This window comes from Cryptococcus depauperatus, chromosome 1 (assembly GCF_001720195.1).
Source record: "Cryptococcus depauperatus CBS 7841 chromosome 1, complete sequence".
NCBI lineage: Eukaryota > Fungi > Basidiomycota > Tremellomycetes > Tremellales > Cryptococcaceae > Cryptococcus > Cryptococcus depauperatus.
Genome location: NC_089468.1, coordinates 660,327 through 679,001, shown reverse-complemented (window position 1 = coordinate 679,001; position 18,675 = coordinate 660,327). Strand labels below are relative to the sequence as shown.

The following is an 18,675-nucleotide window of genomic DNA, read 5'->3' as shown; positions in this document are numbered from 1 at the left end:
GGCAATATTCCCATTGCCTGCCAATAAGAACATGGGCCAGGCCAAAGTTCCAGGAAAGATTTCTCCGACGGCGCATGTCTACAGCATATCAGATGTGGTATATCTCTTGCGTTGGCAGTGTCCGAGACGTCATGCCAACTACGATGACCTAGTTTGAACCACAGTTTTGAGTTGTGGATGACCGAGAAGGCTCGCCTAAGAGCTGTCAGTGGTAGAAAAGGAAACAAAAAGACAGACGATGCGGATGTTTTACGGTTAAAAGACAACAATGGCTTGTGGAAACAACATTTTGATTTATAAACATCTCTATACGCTTGCTGTTGTCTACCCCGTCGGCATTTGCTCAAGACAATTTCGTATGTGGCGGAAGTGCACTGACCTTCAACACCTCTAGTTTCTTCCATTTGACCAGTTTCTCACGTCACTTTATCATTTCGTTTTTCAATCTTTACATATTCTTCAACATTCTATAATATATCTGTATTCTCGATATCTTCCACCTATCACGTTTCTCTCTTGACTCGACACCTTGCAGCAGAACGGCCTGTCAACAATACCCGGCCAACGCTCAACAGTCTTCCCAAGCTCTTGACGCGCACACCCGTCTCGCCACTCGTCACGCGTCGACCCGTCCGACTGGATTTCAGATTGATTCTAGCGGCAACGCTTGGTCAATCCAGACACGACGAAAGAGCAAGACAGGCTTGGCCACTGGACGCGACCACGTTTCGCACACTCCATCCATCCACCACTTCTTGATCGACACCACTCGCCGAGTTGAGCCCGTGTTGCCATTCAACTTGCAAACATAGTCCATATACATGGTTAAAAAAGACCGATCAACAATCATCACCGAAAGCCGGTTGCTCTGTGATATCATCTCATCGCCAGGAGAAGGATTCCTTTGGGTAAGTATCTTCTTTTTTTTACCTTTTTTTTTTTTTTTTTTTTTTTCAAACCCGAAAGACCCTGGGGATAGGAAGGGTTGTAGGGAAAAGAGACACCCTCCAGACAAATCCCTTTTTATGGCCTCTAACATCTTCATCCCTTCTTTCCGATCCGCCCATTCGGCCTTCAGAGGGATTCTATTCATTTCATCCTTTAGTTCTGGAATATGACGTATATACCCCAGAACCGCTGGCTAATCGATCCTCGCAGGCCAGCCCTCTTTCTCATACATTTTTTGTCAACTTTTTGAAAGTATCAAGAAAATCCATCGTCCCGCACGGACCCATTCTCAATCAACTGAGACAAGTTCTCGAGTTTGCTGCCGATCCCTGGTTCCTCAGCGACCAACACGCGGCAATTTGCTTCCATTGGGTAACCGAAACGAGAACGCACGAACCGCCAACCCTGCCACACCCCAGCACTTGACGACACCTCAAACCCGTAGAATTGTGTGTTTTTTTATATTTAATTTTTATTATTATTAATATTTTATTATTTGATTGGAATTTCTGGCCGTATGTTTGTTTCTCATTTTTTTTCTCTTTTCGACTTTTTGCTGATTGTGGAATTTGTTTGCTATCCTTGGTTTCTATAATGGCCTCTACCCTGTCTACAATGGCATTCATGCCTCCCATATGTGGCTTTGATTCTGAATGTGGACCTCAATGTCGTGTGTTGTCGGTCTCTTCCCCCCGTCCACGACCAACTTGTCGCTCGCCACCGCCCTCTGTCGTCCCGTTGCCCGTCACAGACGTCATGCCAGCTCTCCCAACACCTCTCCCACCGACACCATCTCCTTCAGTACATACACCAACAAGACAAAGCAGCATGGACTTTCAAGCGTCCAATCCATCGATGCTGCCAGAAAAGGAGCAAGATGGGGCTCTGGCTGGTCCATCAGATTGGCAACCCCAGCACTATGCTCAACAGCCCGTTTTCCCTCCTACGCCCCCTGTGCTGGAGTCAGAAGATGCGGATTCGCCCAGAATCAATTTTGCTGAAGAGATGTTGCCCATCAAAAGGTCAAGGCGGCCTGCTCGCAGACCACTGAGTGCATACCAAGACTACGAGGAACCTATCTGTCCTCCTTATCGCAAATACACGGATCCTACGCCCCATACTGGGTTGCCTCTGGGTGGCGACGAGAGGCTTTCTGAACAAGTCGGACATGACCAGCAATTACATGTAGACTTGGACGCATACTCTGCCACCGATTTTGAATCTGAGGAAAATGGGTGTGACAAAGAGCCAACATTGAGCTTTGTGACGACGTCCACACATGAGTCTACGACAAGTACACCGCCGATTAGTATGAGCTATGGCTATGCGTCGCACCTACGCGATAAAAAGAGTGACTCGGAACCCAAGATTCGTATGCGCTCGACTGTTGGGCGTGCTAGCATGTCTAACACGTATTCGTCTGCCGAATCGTCTATCGGCTCTGGCGCGTACTCTTACCATGCCTACGACCAAATGTACAACTCACGTCCGCCGCCTCTTCCTCAGTTGCCCGATAGCTACAGCAATTCGGCAGGTTTGGGCATCACGACGGATTACCCAACTCCTACAAGTGCCGACTATCCTCACACCGGTCGACCCACCCTTTCCCCTTCCCACTCTTTTTCCCTTCGGCCTTGGAAAAAAGAAGTCGCTAATCGGCTGAGAAGTGACTCAGCATCCTCTGCCTTCACATCAGCTTCCACATCGACAGACCTATCTGGCGCGTCTTCAAGTCGGATACCTCTGCCTGATGCTGCCTATCATTTTGAGTACGACAACTTTACTCTATCATATGAGCGAGAAGCTGCAGAACCAGAGGCTATCGCGATGATTCAAGAAGGCAGGGGAAAGATGTTGAATATGGACAAGATTAACGCATTGGGAGGGATCATTGCCTTGACTGACGATGTCATTCGTTCACTTTCTGGTACGTTTATCTGCAAGGGACGCGAAAGCTTTTTTCTAATATTTGACAGGCGTAACGCACCTTTTGCTGTCATCATGTGGCTCACAAATTCTCGATTTTTTGCCTCGCCTTTTATCGGTACTGGCCCCCTCATTGGTAGTTTTGGACCTGTCAAACAACAATCTATGCATAACACCAGAAAGTTTGCGATATTGCGCGTCACTAGAAGAGTTGAATTTATCTGATAATCCGTTGAGAGTTTTGCCCTCTTCACTAGAAGATTTGGTGGGATTGAGGGTTTTGGTGGCAGATGGATGTGGTCTCTCAACTTTGCCTTCAGAGATTTCTATGCTGCATTCTTTGCACACTATTTGTGGTGAGTATCTTGAGCTTACAATGTCTGTGTGCTTATGGGAAATCAGTGCGACGTAACAAGCTAGTTGGTCTGCCGTCTTGGCTATGCCTTTTGAATCAGCTCGAGACGCTCAAAGTGGACGGAAACCCATTCACGCCCGAATGGGCTCAGATTGTGCCACCCATCCTGGGAGGGCCGTCCGTTGCACAAGGTGTTGCAGTCGGTCCCAAAAGACATTCTCATCATCGACATTTGTCCATCAACAACGGTCTTCGAACACCTGTTTCAGCTATGTCTTTTGGCACTCCGCAACAACATTCACATTCTGCCGCATCATCTATCAGTGATTTCTCTAATGGAAATGTCCCACCCTCAGCTGCTCAGTCAGCACACAACCTTCCCTTGGGGTCCATAGCAGAGGACTTTCCTCACTCGGCCCCTCCATCTGCAGCGGAGGATGGCCTTGCTTCTCCCGAGCCTGTGTTTGAAGCACATACACCGAAAGGTTTGCGTAAAATGCGCTCAGCGGGTGCTTTATTCAAATCCCTCAATCAACCTTCTAACAACCAACCTACCGATAGCCTCGTTTTTCCTTCCCATGCCGTCGAACATTTTGCCAATCTTGAAGCCAGTGAAGGTCAACGGGCCACTAGCGCCATGGGTAACTATCCCAGGGAGCAGCCACAACCTTCTGCATCCAAAACTATCGGAATGTCTAACCTTGGTTCCGGGTTTGCTCCAAAATCTGGCAAATGGGGTTTCCTTCGTAAAATGTCTATGAAGTCACTTCGACCAGACAAGGACAAGACTGCTGCTATTGCTGCCTCTGCTGCTAGCAACCTTAAAACCCTTCCCCCACTTCCTCCTATGAAGCATCAACATTCTGACCCTATTCAACCGGTCACTATTCGCCCTGATATGATTAGCTCAATGTCCGCAGCTACATTGCCCACGAGGAGAATTGCAGACCTGGACTCATCAGAGTTTGGACAGGTGGCAGGCTTGCCAGCTGCGTTTACCATGCCGGTTTACGGGCTCCCTCTCCCACCGCCTGTTGGATTGCCTCTAGCTCCCCCCACAGGAGGACCAATGGTACGAGGGAAAAGACGTAGCTTTTTGCCGATTGACGGACCTCCATCAATCAATGTTCAGATCCCTACATCAGTCTTTGCTGCTGGCACAAGCACAGAAAATATCCCAATTTTGACTACCGAAGCACCTACACCTTTGGCCACTAATCCTCCATCAGTTATTTCTCAATCGCTAATGGAATCTTCTGTCGTTGGCGCCGAATCCGAGAGGAGATATGCCAAAGGTCTTGACACCATCAAATTGATCTTGCGTGACCTCTATGACCTCTCTAGGCGCTCAGTCTTGTCCCAAGATGGATTTACCACGATACCAAACGGCAATGTCGACAGCAGTTATGCAAACTGTTCTGCTCCGTTAGAACGTCCAGGATCGCCCATGTCTTCGAATAGAGATTCTTTTACCGAAGTCAGGAGAGCAAGGAGGCCGACTCTGGAGACATATTCACAGGAATCTGGAGATTTTGTTGATTTGAGCGAAAAAGAACATTCGGCTAGTGGCAAAAAGTTCAGAAATGACAAGTGCAAGCGGAGCAAAATTATCAAGGAAATTTGGGAGACTGAGCGTACCTATGTCCGAAACCTCGGTGAACTCGTAAACATTTATGTGAGGCCGGCCACCCAACCTCTCAGTAGGAACAATGCTGAGACCATCGTACCGGTTTCGGAAAGGAAAATTGTCTTTGGTGGAGTAGAAAGCATTCTTGCTATCCATCGTGATAATTTCCTCCCAGCTCTGGAAAAAATTTTGAGGAAGCTTATTGAAGAAGGCGATGACGAAGAAGGCAGTCTTAGTACTGAGACGGCCTACGAAGTAGGCGAAGTCTTCCGAACATACATTGCATACATGAAGCAGTACTCAACCTATATTACCAACTTTGATAACGCTCTCTCACGGATGAAGACTTGGTCAACGTCCTCTTCTGGTACTTCAACTCCATCTTTCTCTGTAAAGTCTTCAACTCCCAGCATTTCTGCTGCGGCTATAAGTGTTGGAATGAGTGCGATTTCATTACCTTCTACTGGTGCCGCACCTCCTTCGGGACAACAGATGACCTCGAGTCAACGGAAAAGAGTTAAAACGTTCTTGAAAAAGTGCAAGGAACATCCCACTCACTCCCAGATCAACCTAGAGAGTTATCTTTTATTACCTATTCAGCGGATACCTCGATACAAACTTCTTGTGAGTGGTCGAATACCCGTTGAGCATGCGTACTGATAAGATTTACAGCTCACTGAACTCGCTATGTGCACTCCTGCTCGAGTGGACGGACTGCGTGATACTATTGATGACTCTTTGACTGAGATTGCTGGTCTCGCTTCTCTCATGAATGAGGAAAAGCGCGATGCTGACTCTCGGCTGCGCCTGCTCAACTGGCAAAAACGATTTGTCAACTCTGGCCGATCCCCACTGGTCCAGCCTCATCGTCGACTCATCCTGGAGGGGGTTGTTACCCTTTCTCGTATAGTTAAAAAAGCTTCCAGTTTTGCCGAGTGCGAGACCATCATCGAGGACAGTGAACATACTATTACACCTGGCAAGGCTGTTGTGCCTGTGGACTACATCATGCCTGAAACGGTGGAAAAGGATGTCATGTTGATTTTGTGTTCAGACATGATGGTTTTGGCTACAGAGAGGGGTGAGGGTTGGGAAGGGTCAGTGAATGTTTTCAATGTGTTGAGGATGGGAACGATGCACGAGCCTGCGTCAGTGACCAGCGGCAACATTTTGAGAGTCGTAGATAACAATGTGGGTTACAACTGTCTTTAGCTAAGGACTTCATGCTGACTTACCTCTAGTCTATATATTATTTCAAGGGGACTTCCCGTGAAAGTACGGTGCAATGGTGCAGAGCGATCAACACCGCAAGACGATGATAATGGAGGTTGGGAAAAGATTTACATGCGGGCATGATCTCCGTTAGGCAAGACATTGGATCTACGATCTAAAAACACAATCTGATGGTCATTTTTTCGATTACAAGGGTATTTATACGTTCTTTTATAGGTATAGTCTGGGCTTGTATAGTAATTAGGACAGAAGACCATAGATGGCTTTTCATGTAGGCGCAAAAAGACTATAGTACGGAACAAGGTTGAATGTCATGCAGCCATGTACATGATTCGGCAGCATCTCTGCAACTTTGTGTTTGTGATTACTACTATATTCATTGGAGATTGTTCTACATGCGCTTCTATATGACGAGGCATTTTATTCTTATACTTGGTAAGGAGAATATGTTTTAAACAGCCTTGCCAGCAAAAAGTCGAGTGCCTTCAGGAGCATCTCTGTTACCGGGGCCGTACCAATCTGGGAAACCCTACGGCGGTTGGTTAGACAGAATGGAGTACTGAGAACAGAAAGACCCACAAAGTCAGAGTGCCATGGAGGAGTATTGAACCGAGTCTGCTTTCCATTCTCGGCAAGCTTGTTGAGCTTTTCTAAATCTTCCTCGTCCAGGTTGATAGCCTTGAGGTTGCTCTCGATGCGTGATGGAGTAACACTCTTAGGCAAGACCACGACGCCTCTGTTGATCTGGTAAGAGATCAAGATGGCAGCAGAAGATACATTATGCTTTTTGGCAATGGCAACAAGGTCAGCATCTTCGTGCAGAGGGGAAGAAGTCGAGCCGAGAGGAGAGTAGGCCTCGAGAAGGATGCCCTTTTCCTTGCAGTATTTCAAGAGATTGTGTTGAGGGTTGTAAGGGTGAAGCTCGACTTGGTTCACAGCGGGGACTACAGTGCCGGTCTTGATAATGTGCTCAATGATTGGAATACCGGCGTTGGAGAGACCGATAGCCTTGACCTTGCCCTTCTTCAACACATCCTCCATCTGAGCCCACGTCTTTGCCTGGTCCCAATCCCAGTCGATGTTACGAGTTCCGTCGGACTTGACAGGAATAAGAGGATGGGTTCCGTTGGGAACGAGACGGACTGGCCAGTGGACGAGGTAGAGGTCAAGATAGTCAGTCTGGAGGTCTTTGAGTGTTGTGTCAAGACACTCCTCGACACGTTCGTGAAAGGATGACCAGCTAAACTCATACGTTAAAAGCAGCTCCGTCAATCAAGGTTTATCATGGCTTACACCTTGGAGGTCAAAAACAACTCGGTCCGAGGGACTCCACTGTCCTTGATACCAAGGCCGACTTCTTTCTCGTTCTGGTGCAGCCGTATCAGCACCACTGTCAAACCTAGCAACGACCAAACTCACCTGGTAACAGAAGGCGCCGTCGATATGCCTATAGCCTACTTTGATTGCATGAGCGACAGCTTGTCGAACTTCTCCTGGTTTCGCCTGCCATGTACCTTGGTTGCGGTCAGATTCACAGCCATTTGCTTCTGCTGAAGCACCTACCGAGACCAATAGCAGGGATGGAAGTGCCAATGTTGAGCTTGAAAGAAGTTGGCAGAGACATGGCTATCAATTGAAAATGTCTTTCTTGGTCAGTTTCTGACAAGTATATACAGAGGAATGAAAAAGAAAAAGAAAGACTAGGAATTTGTTACAAATCAATGAGCTTTATATATCTTCATTCCATTCGGTAACTGGACCGGTCCGATGAGCCGAGTGACCGGAATAAACCCGCCGTAAAATATAGTTGCTCCATCTTTGTAACGTAATCCATTACAAGCTGTGATTAAAAATTTAATTGTTAGCCAATAATAACTATTAGGCATAAACATCTGGTATACACCCTTGGCTCTATACTTACCATGTACGAGCATTATGGCTGGGGTGAATGACAAGCTCTGTTACAGATATAGAGTCAGATGGAGATTGAAAAAGGGATTTATTCTTGGAGAGCGAAGCGCATATAGGACAATACTGTAGATATGTAGTTGCTAGAATGGCTGCATTTGTCTCTAGCGCTCTGCTTATCTGTTCTGAAGGTTCGTCACACTTGGCAGGTCAAAATCAGCAAAAAAAAATATCAGAGACGAGTGGCTAGAAACTAAGTGTTTGCTCTTACGGTGGGTGTATGTCCAGACTGTTTGAGCCCATGAAAGAGGCGTGGACAACTGTGAATATGAATCAGATATAGCATATCATACATACAGGGAGCCTCATAGCTGTCTAATGCATCTGAACATCTGCTCCATCTTCCGGTCTGGGAGCGCCTCGTTCGACAGAGTTTACAATCTCTCTCCTAATTTCCTGGCTGATAGTCGGATGTGGTCGAACACGAATCACATCTAGCAAAGCGTCTTTCTGGTCAGGCGTCAAGTCAGAGGCATACCTATAAAGTATGTAAGCAAGATCTGACGAGCTTGATGGACTGGTTTGGCTTACCGTTGTACGAAAACGAGTAAACTCTGATGCCACAAAACGGGTAGTTTGTCTTCCCCGTCCTTGCTTCTAGACGAGTTGGCTAGTCTGATAAAGTGAAACACCAAAGCATCAACGACTTTGTATGGCAAGGCATATTTTTTGTCAAGAAGGATACGGATGAAGAGTGAATTAGGTCCGGCATAATCCATGGATGCAAGACGAAGCAGGGCGGCGGCAGAGTGCAGGACAGGGACGGATACTTTGGCGATAACTGAAGCAAAGATGGCGGCCTCCTTCAAGGAACAACCAGTCTAACTGAAATGAGTGCAAGTAATGGCGAGAAATGAGTGTACGTACTGCACAGAGAGGAAACAAGATCCCTTTAAAAAATGCGGCAGGCTTATATAGCCCCTTTTTCAACGCCTCATATAGATGAACGTTCAATTTTCCATGATTTAGTCTCATGTTTTCTCTACATTTGTCTAGTAAAATGCCTTCCAAAAACACTCGGACTTCGGTAGGCTTGAGATTAGAGACAAAGATACGGGTGCAAGCAAAAGTGGCGTGAGGTGTCCATTCCGTGGGGTTTGTCAAGGCTACTAATTGGGCCCAATTAGGGATTGAGGGGAGGATCTTGAGGGCTTTGGGAAGAGGGCCAGACTTGTAACGGGAAAGAAGGTACCCAACCCTTGTGAAAGCAAGTCAGTAGAGGACGACGTCTCAACATTCAGTCTGGCGTACTTGGTGTATACTTCAATGACTTTGGGATTCAGGCCTTTTCTGGGATCAGGCGGTCCCTCATCTGAACAACATGATAAGATTTCTTTATTCGTCATAGTGCAACTTGACTTACATTCATCTTCTACACCTTTACTAACAGCACCACCTTCCATTTTACTGAAAATGACATCTGCCAAAGTTCTTACTTCACCGTTATCCTCCTCTTCTCCGCTGGCTAAGCCCAACCCATTTCCTCGGTTCAGCGCATCTAGTGTCGCATGGTCCTCGGGATCAATCTGAAGTTCGGCATATTCTTCTCCAGAGATTTCTCCGTCAGAAAACTCTTCATCATCTTCGTCGTCAGAAGGTATCTGAGCAATATCTCTCGGACGCTCCGAGCTGCAGGTTGTTAGCCATATGTATTTTTTGAGTTCGCACAGCTTGCACCGACGCTTCAGGCTCGTCCTCATCATCCCAATCATTGGTCTCTCCTAATTCTCTAGCAATTTCTTCTTGTTGGTCTCTGGCAAGCTCCAAGATCTTTTTTGACATTCTCGCACCTTCAGCTTTCTTTCAACCATGAAACGTGAGCACAATTGGAAAGATTTTGGTATGTAAATGATCTTACAGGCTCATTCTCCTCTTCTTCACCTTTCTTACTTTTTCTCTTTCCAGGCTTTGAAACCCGTCCGAATTTCCGTAGTTGTTCATCAGCATCCAGCTCAACATGAAGAGGGCCATGTCTAGATTTGCTGGTCTTTGTCGCTCTGGGCATAGTGAATGTTCCTTTTTCAAGAATTCTCTTAAGCAATGTATATAAGAAATAACTGGCAACTTTTTCTTTTTCTTTTTCAGAATTAAATTAAAATCACGTGACTGAAGAGAAGAATCAGTTACGGGGGACTTTTAACTGCTACGGGTTTTCTGTTTTTTTTTTTTCTTTTATTTCTTTTCTTTATTCAACTTAAAATTGTTTATAAGATGACTTTTTGTTGAGAATTATTTCAGCTTTAAACCATGAAGTATTTCAAGAAGATTCAGCAGACTGCCTTGATCCAACACAAACGTCCTGCATAACCTAAGCTATTTGCTTGAATACGATACTATGAACGAGGAGGTTGACCCTGCATCTCTTGTTCTTGTCCTCTCGGTAAGTCAAGTATATAAATGTGAATGAATACTGCTTAGATTTGGGCACAATACAGGCTGAGTATCCGCTTGTAGACTCTTCTCTGATTGCTGCTATTGTTTCAGACTATCCAGCTAATGCACTTGCCCAAAGTTTAGATGTTATCAGAGATAATTTGGGAATCTTGGAAGCAACTACAGTCCCTGACATTGAAGAATCTCGACGTAACCCTTTGGATGAAGTTGTATCTGGCCACAGTGGATTAGAGGAAATAAATGAAAGCCTCCAGGGGATTAATATAGCTCCGAATGAGCAAAGTGCAGCGACTACAAGTGCAAGCTCAAATACCCATGCTAGCAGTAGCAAATCAAAGAGAAGTAACAAGTCGGCAGCCGTTTCGAAGCTTGGGAGCAAAAGCCAGAGCAGAGATAGTACGGATAGAGACACTCTGAGTGATGTCGGAAGTGATATGGGGTTCACGGATGAACTTGAGTTTCTAAAAACTCTCTTTCCTGCATCGTAAGCCTTTAAGTGACTTGGAGGGGAAAATCGTTATTGATGATATGGCTGGCTTTTATCACAATGACTAGACCACATGATACAATCCGCGATGCGCTTACTTCGGAATCAAGTTTACAAGCGACTATAGACCATCTGTTATCTCTTGAGTTGATACGCGATATGGAGCATAGGGATGACTGGCCAAAAAGTGATGCGGAAGAACAGATAGGGAATAAAATCGTCAATCAGGATGTCGTACTAGAGAGACCTAAGGAAGAGCTTGTCAAAAAGCCTGATAATTGGGCACCGCCTGAGATTGCAACGATTCGTTCTAAGCGTCTCAAAAGAAACCAAGGCATCGAAGCAATCCCTCTGGTTGATACTCTCCAACGTGGGGCGGCATACACATCTGCCTATTCAGATGCCAATTTTGGTCAGCTTTACGCTGTATCTACCCAAGATTCTGTTCTTCACTCCCCGTCTACGAAACCATCGATTTTGAAAGAACAACAGATTTCTGTTGTTTCGTCCCTTGCCACATACCTCAGTGAACTTGTCCCGTCACACTCCGCCTCCTACTTTACGATTTTTCTTAGCGACTTGAAATATCCATCTCTTTATCACGCGGTCAAGGCTAGCCTCATGTCTATTTCTGCTTCCAAACGAATATCAACCTGTCCAAGTAATGCCGACGGCGATGATAGTCAAGTACTGCTTGAAGACTTATACGGTGTATTTCTTAAGAGTCCAAACAATGTCTGGCATACCTCAAAGGATGAACGTCGGAAGTCTCAAGACCTTGAAGTGTGCATCAAAATTGCCGGAGGGGATGGGGTTACCGCCATGAGCCTCATGGACCTTCTTGAGAATCTAAGCAAGCCTCAGAATGGATCATCCCCTTGCGAGAGCTATGAATCCCAAATGTCACCAGCAGTTTCAGCCTTTGACGAAGCGGACGGCGGATGGTCCAAACCCAAACTCGCATCGAGTCTTCCTGGGCCGGTTATACGTCCAACCAAACCAATACAGACTGAAGAAGAGCAAAAGCCCCCACGCGTCATACCAGGTGCCAAGGCCAGTAATGTCGCAAATGCGACTGATGACTTTGGAACTGCAAGTTCATCGCCCGGAATGATTATCCATCGAACCAACGATTCCCATTTGACCAATTGGAAGACGGTTAAGAAACGCGTTACTAAACATGCAAAGTCTCAACACCCTTTAGCAGATAATATACCAGCTTACAAACGGGGTATTACACCACATGATAAAACACCTGGGTCGCTTTACGGCGATGGGAATACTACGTCAAATGAACAGGGGCGAATGAGGGCGAAACTCTCCGTAGAAGATTACTTTCGCCAGGTACAAATCGAGCGAGTACGAAAAGAAGCCGCCATACGGGCTGCAGGGAGGAGCTTTGCTGGAAGCAGAGCCATAAAAAGGGCTATTGCAGGCCATTATGCCCGAGAAGCACGAGAAGCTGGAGAAAGAATTAGAGCCTTGGAAATCAAAGCTGCAGAGCTGGTCATCGCCTCACAATTGGAAGTTTCACCTACTCGACCTGGGCGAGAACAAAACAGAAGTCGCGTGATTGACCTACATCATTTGACAGTGCATGAAGCTGTCGCTGTTGCGGAGGGTGCAGCAGACAGGTGGTGGAAAGATGAAAAAGTACGACGTGCTGAAGGTTGGACAGCTAACAAGGGAGAGAATGGATATTTGGTGATTATTGTTGGCGCTGGAAGACATTCTGTGGGAAATAGGACAATCATTGGCCCAGCAGTGACAAGTAGGTTGGACAAAGCTGGCTGGAGAATCGACAAAGGTGAGACTACCAGAGGATATGTAGTGGTTCACGGTAGAAAATAAAGTTCCATAATATATAATACATATACCTAGTTGTATGAAATATGATGTTGCCTAAATGATGCATTTTTTACTTTCTCTAGAAAAAACCCTCTAGGTCCGCAAGTTTATGCCTCGAACGCCTTTTGAGCCATTTCTAAAGCGCCCTCGTATGTTGTATTTCCACCGATAAAGCCACTTGCATGAACAAAGACACCTCCAGGAATACCAGATACTTCGGAAAGCTTTTCGTCTCTCATACCCCTCCACGGTTCAGGCAAGGATTTCCGATTGACAAAAGAGTCAGGAGATTCGGGCACACATTGGATGCGCCATTTGCCACCAGGGGCATCGTTTTCGGGGTAGAGAACGTATAATACTGGGGAAGAGGTCTGCGACAGAGTAGGTTCCAAGTTGAACAGATGGTCTTTCCACGGAGAAGCCTAATTGTAGTTATTAAATCACGCGACCCAGCATGCGAAGAGGACGAAAAAATCACCTTTTCAAACACGGCAATGGCGCCGCTAGGATGGACCTCTGTCCGCTTCTCCAAGGCAGCCTTTACAATGTCTCGAGCGGGCAACCAAGCAAGAGCAAAATAGTCGAGTTGAGAGAGAAATTCCTCGCCAGTGATTGCTGAGGCCATTTCAAACTTTCTCTAGCCATGAAATCAGCTACCAGTTACAGCAGCAGTCTCAAATAATTTTGAAATTTCAGCGTACATCATAATCATCATCAGTGGCAGTTTCATTCCAATTAGGATTGATGCGTTTCACACGGGCCGAAAGATCTGTCCGCTGAGCGTAGGCAAGAGGACTGGGAGCGATGTTGATACCATTATCGATACTAAGACACGGCCAAACTCAGATTCGTCATACTTGCATAAACTTGAACCCACCCGTCAATGGACTCAATCAGTTCCTGGGGTAATGTCAGTTACGCTCATGTGAGCTAGAGAGACATACCGAGTAGAGCTGCAACCACAACGTCTCGACTTTTTCATCCTCAATAGGAACATTCAACCTATTGGCAATGATTTCCTTTCCAAAATGTTTGTACACAAGACCAGCGGAGCTCAACTTGGTGCGATTGAACCCGCCATGGCCAAAAACCTCTGTAAAGCCCCGCTGATGGTGGTCGTAACGGTTTGTATCAGGATCATAAACACCACCAACGTCCACAACAATGTCAAGAGGCTCAACTAGAGTTTGTGATCAGCATAGTGCGCTTAATGTAGTATAATTAAAGCTCACGCTTAGCAGGATCCCGGCTACGAACCAACTCTGTCCATGATCAACATACATTCTTCATCCGCAGCGAAAAAATATACCGGCATCTTTATACCGCTCCGTGAGTCTGAGCATGAACACTGCAAGAGCCTCTATCATCTGATTCAGTACAAAAGCTTTCATGCGCTCACGACATACCATCGCAATGAAATGTGCCCGAATGGGTGCCAATAATCTGTCCATGGATCAACATGCTTGGTTTTACTATTTTTCTCCCAACCAACCTTTGTGGACTTCATCCTCTTAGTGATTGAACTTGAAGACATGAAAAAAAAAGCAGAACGGAGATAGACAGGACTTGCAATAAATTTGAGCTGTCTTGAAAACATGTAAATGTAATTAAATGTTGATTATTTTGCGGCCAATTTACTTGTGGCTATAGAACATTTTCATACTTTCTTAATGTAAGTGCAAGCCCTCCACATCGCCACACTCTGGAACGCCGAGGGATTAAGAGAGGGGACATGGATGGATAAGGTTGAATGATAGATAGATTTCTCTTCCAATACTCTTTTCTATGCAAGACAAGTGCTAGATTTGCTGTACCAAAAATAATTAATATTTACGAAAACCTTAAAGTAATTACCGTTGTAATTACAGTGAGGCATTCAAGCCTACACTTAATGACATTAATAATGTTATCATGAATTTTTGGAGGCGTAATTAATGTAGGTCTCTGGTGGCCCATTTCCTGAAATTGGGCCACTTGTAATTAAATTTTCAGTAAAAAATATTCATTTTGTTGAAGAAGGAATTTTTTAGCCCATTTTTACACTGCAATACAATAAATGGCCCAAAAAAATACCCCAAAATGTGGCAGCTAAAGATTTTTGACGGAGATTAGATTATATCCGCCTATGGAGGTGCGCGTCATGAAGAAGCAGTAGTAGACGGACGATTTCAACTGTTAATTATAAAGATCAACTCTTTTTTTTTTTATCGACAACAATTTTAAGACTTGAAGATATCCGAGGAGGGCAAGGATGAGCGCAAGGAGGAGGCCGTCCAGCACGTCTACAGCCACGGCACGCTCATTCAGGGAGAATTCAGCTTTCAAAATATTCAGAAGCCCTTCTGTCGGAAATGCAACTTCCAAGATGGACGAGGATGAAGATGGTACGTGGGAGCAGTTCGTGCTGAAGGAAGAGAAGGCGCTGACAGCGCAGCAGATATGCCACGCAGGAATACCAGACATAGAAATCCTCTACCACCGACGACTGGCCCGCTTTTCCCTCCGCTACCCCCTAAACACCTGAAAAACAAGGACAGTAGTGTCGAATCGATACACTCTCCAATAGCTCAGCATCCAAGCGAGAGTAAGCTTGACGAAGACAATGGCTCGCCAGGTGGTAATCAGAAAGAGCCATCCGAGCTAGATGTAGCACTTGACCAGCCAACAGCAACAACGCTGTTGGTATCAGCAACCAAAGAAAATAGTACCCGAAACAACACCCAACTTCCAAGTGGATCCAATGCATTCTCAACTCCTCCTCCGCTGACTAGCGAAGATGCCAACACGGATGTCGACAGCAAGATGTCTGGGCATGGAGTAGAAGATATGCCAGAGCATGGAATCGACGAGTCGAAAGAGCCGGATGGATTGCAGGGAAAGGGAGAGGAAGAAGAGGACTGGGAATCATACCGGAAGCAGCGTGCTGTGAGGGGATTTGGGCAAAAAGACCATGATGTCAAGCAAGAACGGGATGTCAAACCCAAAGCCAACGCGCCTGAAATGAATGGCTACAGCGGCGAGGAAGAGGACCAGTTAAATACAGAGGAATTTGAGGTTGTCGAAAGGTTCACCCCAACCCAAACTCACCATGGCAAAGTCATTCCTCGGGCAATCTCCATTGTTTCTGCTTCTGCTGGCAATACCCCTGCCTCAACAGGTTCTGCATCGGAACCCAGCCGATCCGTAAGCCGACAAGGACGAAGGAGAAGGGGTGAGGAGCAATTGCTTCTGGACGATCATCTATTACCAGTAGAAATTAGACGAACAGCGCAAAAGGAACAGAAAACAGATGTAGAGGAAGAAGGAAAGGTTGAGCAGGAAGACGGAGAGGACGAGCAGGAAGGGGAGCTTGAGGACGATGATGACGGAGAAGGTGAAGACAGCAATGATGTTACACGTTGTGTGTGTAAACGGGAAGGTGAGCACAATTCATTTTTCCGTATCAGATAAAAAATTGACATTGAATAGACATCGACGTGATGATGATACAATGTGATCATTGCAATGTCTGGCAACATGGTGAATGTATGGGTATTTGGGGAGATGAGGAGGCGCCTGATGGTGAGCCGGCTTTTTGTGTTGACAGTAATTCAACATACTGACCCAGCTCAAGAGTACTTTTGTGAAGAATGCAAGCCTGAAAGGCACCAAGCTTTAAAGAAATGGCTCCGGTCTAGAGGCCGTAATGCGTAGGTCTTAATAACTGATAGTATCCAACAGTTGACTTTACTCTCATAGCGGTCCATTTGTGCCTCCCACTCCTGAGAAACTTGAACAACTTCACTCTACACGAGATATAAATCCTCCGACCCAATCCAAACGGTGGTCAGACTTTTCAGCCGTGGACCTTCCACAGCCGAATCCTCCTGCTCGCTCGCATCACAAAAAGGAGAAAGAACCTCTTCCCAATTCTGTGGAGCCCACTGACAATCGTTGGACAAGGGGCAGACAATCTTCCACAAGAGAGAAACCACCGTCGAGTGGAGGGCTATCGAGAAAGGGAAGCGGCAAAAGATCAAAAAAGTCGGAAAACGGTAACGGGAGTGAAGACGAAAGTTCTCCCGCTCCTTCATCGTATCATACAAAGAAGAGAAGTACAATGAATTCTAGGGATTCAGCTTATGAGGAAGCTGTCAAAGCCGCCGTGGAGGCTAGCAAGAAAGAAGCTGTAGACAATGAAGATGAGGTTGACGAGTCTCAAGAGGATGGGAAAGACGAGGGACGAGGGGGTAAGAGAAGAAGAACGGACCAAGAGGAAGAGGACAAGGAAAAGCTCAGGAAAGGGAAGAGGAGAAAAGAAGAGCAATCGGGTAGGCTGAATCTCACTCTTACCTGAGAAGTTACGTATCTGATAATGTCCAAGCAGAAATCGAAACATCTCAAATTGGACCCAGTTCTTCTAAGCCTAAGCACCCTAATCAGTATACTTATCGCCCTAAACCTCCTTCAGTGACTGGGTTCCCTGCATCACCTTCACGTCGTCCAGCTGGCGCGACCCCTATACCTGTTGTCCCGCTTCATCACGATCACGGAACTCGTCGAGCCGGCGCCCTTGCCAACGCACCTACAGTCTTTCATCCTCTTTCAGAAGAGAGCGCAAACCAATTGAGCTGGTGTTTACCAGATTACCTCCAACACTTTGCCGATATACTTCCCGGATTGACGCCATCAGCACTGGAAGTTCCTGTCAACAGAGAACTTTCGCATTTGCACAAAAATTTCTTTTTCGCTCAACGTTACGGACCTTTTCCAGAGGATCGCGATGGAAATGGCAAACTGGTGTTACCAGAAGAACAAGGAGGTAGAGAAATCCTGGGCTATCAAACTACTCAACTTGAACCACCTACACGGATACGGTATCCTCCCAAAAGAGTTTCGGGCAGCGATATGAGAAAACGTGTGAGAGCAGTACTCGAGTATGTTGGCAAGATGCAAGTGGATGAGGGCAAGAGATTGAAGCGCGCAAAAGTGGTGGGTATCAAAGCTACACCAGCGCATATAATCAAACAAAGAGAGACTGGAAGAAAAGAGAGAGAAATGAGGGAAATTGCTCAACAGGAGGAGGCAAACGGTCACCATGACTCACCCATGGCGGAACATGAGCCTTGCACAGAACTCGATGTATCTATGCCGGAGCCGACTCAACCACGGTCTTTTCAACTCATGGCTGAATTAACCAAACGGCTAATTGCTTTTCAAGAAGCATTCTCAAACAATGGCTTTACAACGTTTGAGAACGGCCATAACGGCTCAGTTCCACCTACACCAACAATACCCAATGCCTCTAGTGTTCCAGTAACCCCTAGCTTCCCATCTTTCTCTGCCGCCGATAAGTTCCGATCCCATCCACCACCTCGACTCGCAGAATCACTTGTAGCCCAAGCCTCTGAATCAGTAGGAACTTCAGACTCTACAAATGGGGACGTCAATGAGATGACTACCACAAAAGACATTGGTATAGGTAGAGGTGTGGAAGTATATCGTGCTGGTATAGTCAACAAGGTTGTTACCATGAGCGATACGGAACGTGAGGTGGCACAAAAAGTTGAACAGATCATACAAGGGTAATGGGAGTAGGATATACTCTTTCTTTTCTATATATATATATACTATACGGGTTCTAGTTGCTCATTATTGTAGAGTGTACGATAGGGTAGAGGGAATAATACCACCTGTTGTTCTGATTCGAATAATTTCAAAGTATATACTGTCCGTCATGGATTGTTTGACTTTTTCCATTTCTCATCTAGTGAATAAGAGCTGCAACGGAATCAAATTTCTAACAGTAAAGATGACATCACGCACAGACACCTTCACCGTCATTACACTTAACCAAAGTAGTTGATTGGATTCTTTTCATCTTTATTTCTCTTCTTTCTTATATAAATC

The 18,675-nt window shown here is 45.9% G+C and overlaps 6 protein-coding genes across 6 annotated transcripts; 3 read left to right on the top strand and 3 right to left on the bottom strand.

Moving 5' to 3' along the window:
• Window positions 1-1,542: 1,542 nt before the first annotated feature.
• On the top strand, window positions 1,543-6,175 carry L203_100270 (uncharacterized protein; the record flags this gene model as incomplete). Its single annotated transcript, XM_066209732.1, has 5 exons — window positions 1,543-2,875; window positions 2,925-3,230; window positions 3,277-5,480; window positions 5,529-6,047; window positions 6,098-6,175. 5 exons carry the CDS (start codon window positions 1,543-1,545, stop codon window positions 6,173-6,175), a joined length of 4,440 nt encoding a protein of 1,479 aa, XP_066065829.1.
• Window positions 6,176-6,540: 365 nt separating this feature from the next.
• On the bottom strand, window positions 6,541-7,713 carry L203_100269 (uncharacterized protein; the record flags this gene model as incomplete). Its single annotated transcript, XM_066209731.1, has 5 exons — window positions 6,541-6,618; window positions 6,669-7,329; window positions 7,383-7,456; window positions 7,509-7,603; window positions 7,653-7,713. 5 exons carry the CDS (start codon window positions 7,711-7,713, stop codon window positions 6,541-6,543), a joined length of 969 nt encoding a protein of 322 aa, XP_066065828.1.
• Window positions 7,714-8,372: 659 nt separating this feature from the next.
• L203_100268 (uncharacterized protein) lies at window positions 8,373-10,062 on the bottom strand (the record flags this gene model as incomplete). Its single annotated transcript, XM_066209730.1, has 7 exons — window positions 8,373-8,535; window positions 8,589-8,878; window positions 8,925-9,255; window positions 9,309-9,369; window positions 9,421-9,686; window positions 9,739-9,857; window positions 9,916-10,062. 7 exons carry the CDS (start codon window positions 10,060-10,062, stop codon window positions 8,373-8,375), a joined length of 1,377 nt encoding a protein of 458 aa, XP_066065827.1.
• Window positions 10,063-10,392: 330 nt separating this feature from the next.
• Window positions 10,393-12,789, top strand: L203_100267 (uncharacterized protein; the record flags this gene model as incomplete). The annotated part of the gene is made up of 3 exons (XM_066209729.1): window positions 10,393-10,437; window positions 10,493-10,935; window positions 11,007-12,789. 3 exons carry the CDS (start codon window positions 10,393-10,395, stop codon window positions 12,787-12,789), a joined length of 2,271 nt encoding a protein of 756 aa, XP_066065826.1.
• Window positions 12,790-12,893: 104 nt separating this feature from the next.
• L203_100266 (uncharacterized protein) lies at window positions 12,894-14,293 on the bottom strand (the record flags this gene model as incomplete). Its single annotated transcript, XM_066209728.1, has 9 exons — window positions 12,894-13,208; window positions 13,265-13,423; window positions 13,488-13,611; window positions 13,664-13,686; window positions 13,731-13,966; window positions 14,019-14,048; window positions 14,096-14,146; window positions 14,193-14,229; window positions 14,279-14,293. 9 exons carry the CDS (start codon window positions 14,291-14,293, stop codon window positions 12,894-12,896), a joined length of 990 nt encoding a protein of 329 aa, XP_066065825.1.
• A 744-nt stretch (window positions 14,294-15,037) lies between these two features.
• L203_100265 (uncharacterized protein) lies at window positions 15,038-18,354 on the top strand (the record flags this gene model as incomplete). Its single annotated transcript, XM_066209727.1, has 6 exons — window positions 15,038-15,170; window positions 15,224-16,204; window positions 16,255-16,347; window positions 16,400-16,475; window positions 16,525-17,096; window positions 17,153-18,354. 6 exons carry the CDS (start codon window positions 15,038-15,040, stop codon window positions 18,352-18,354), a joined length of 3,057 nt encoding a protein of 1,018 aa, XP_066065824.1.
• Between the last annotated feature and the right edge of the window lie 321 nt (window positions 18,355-18,675).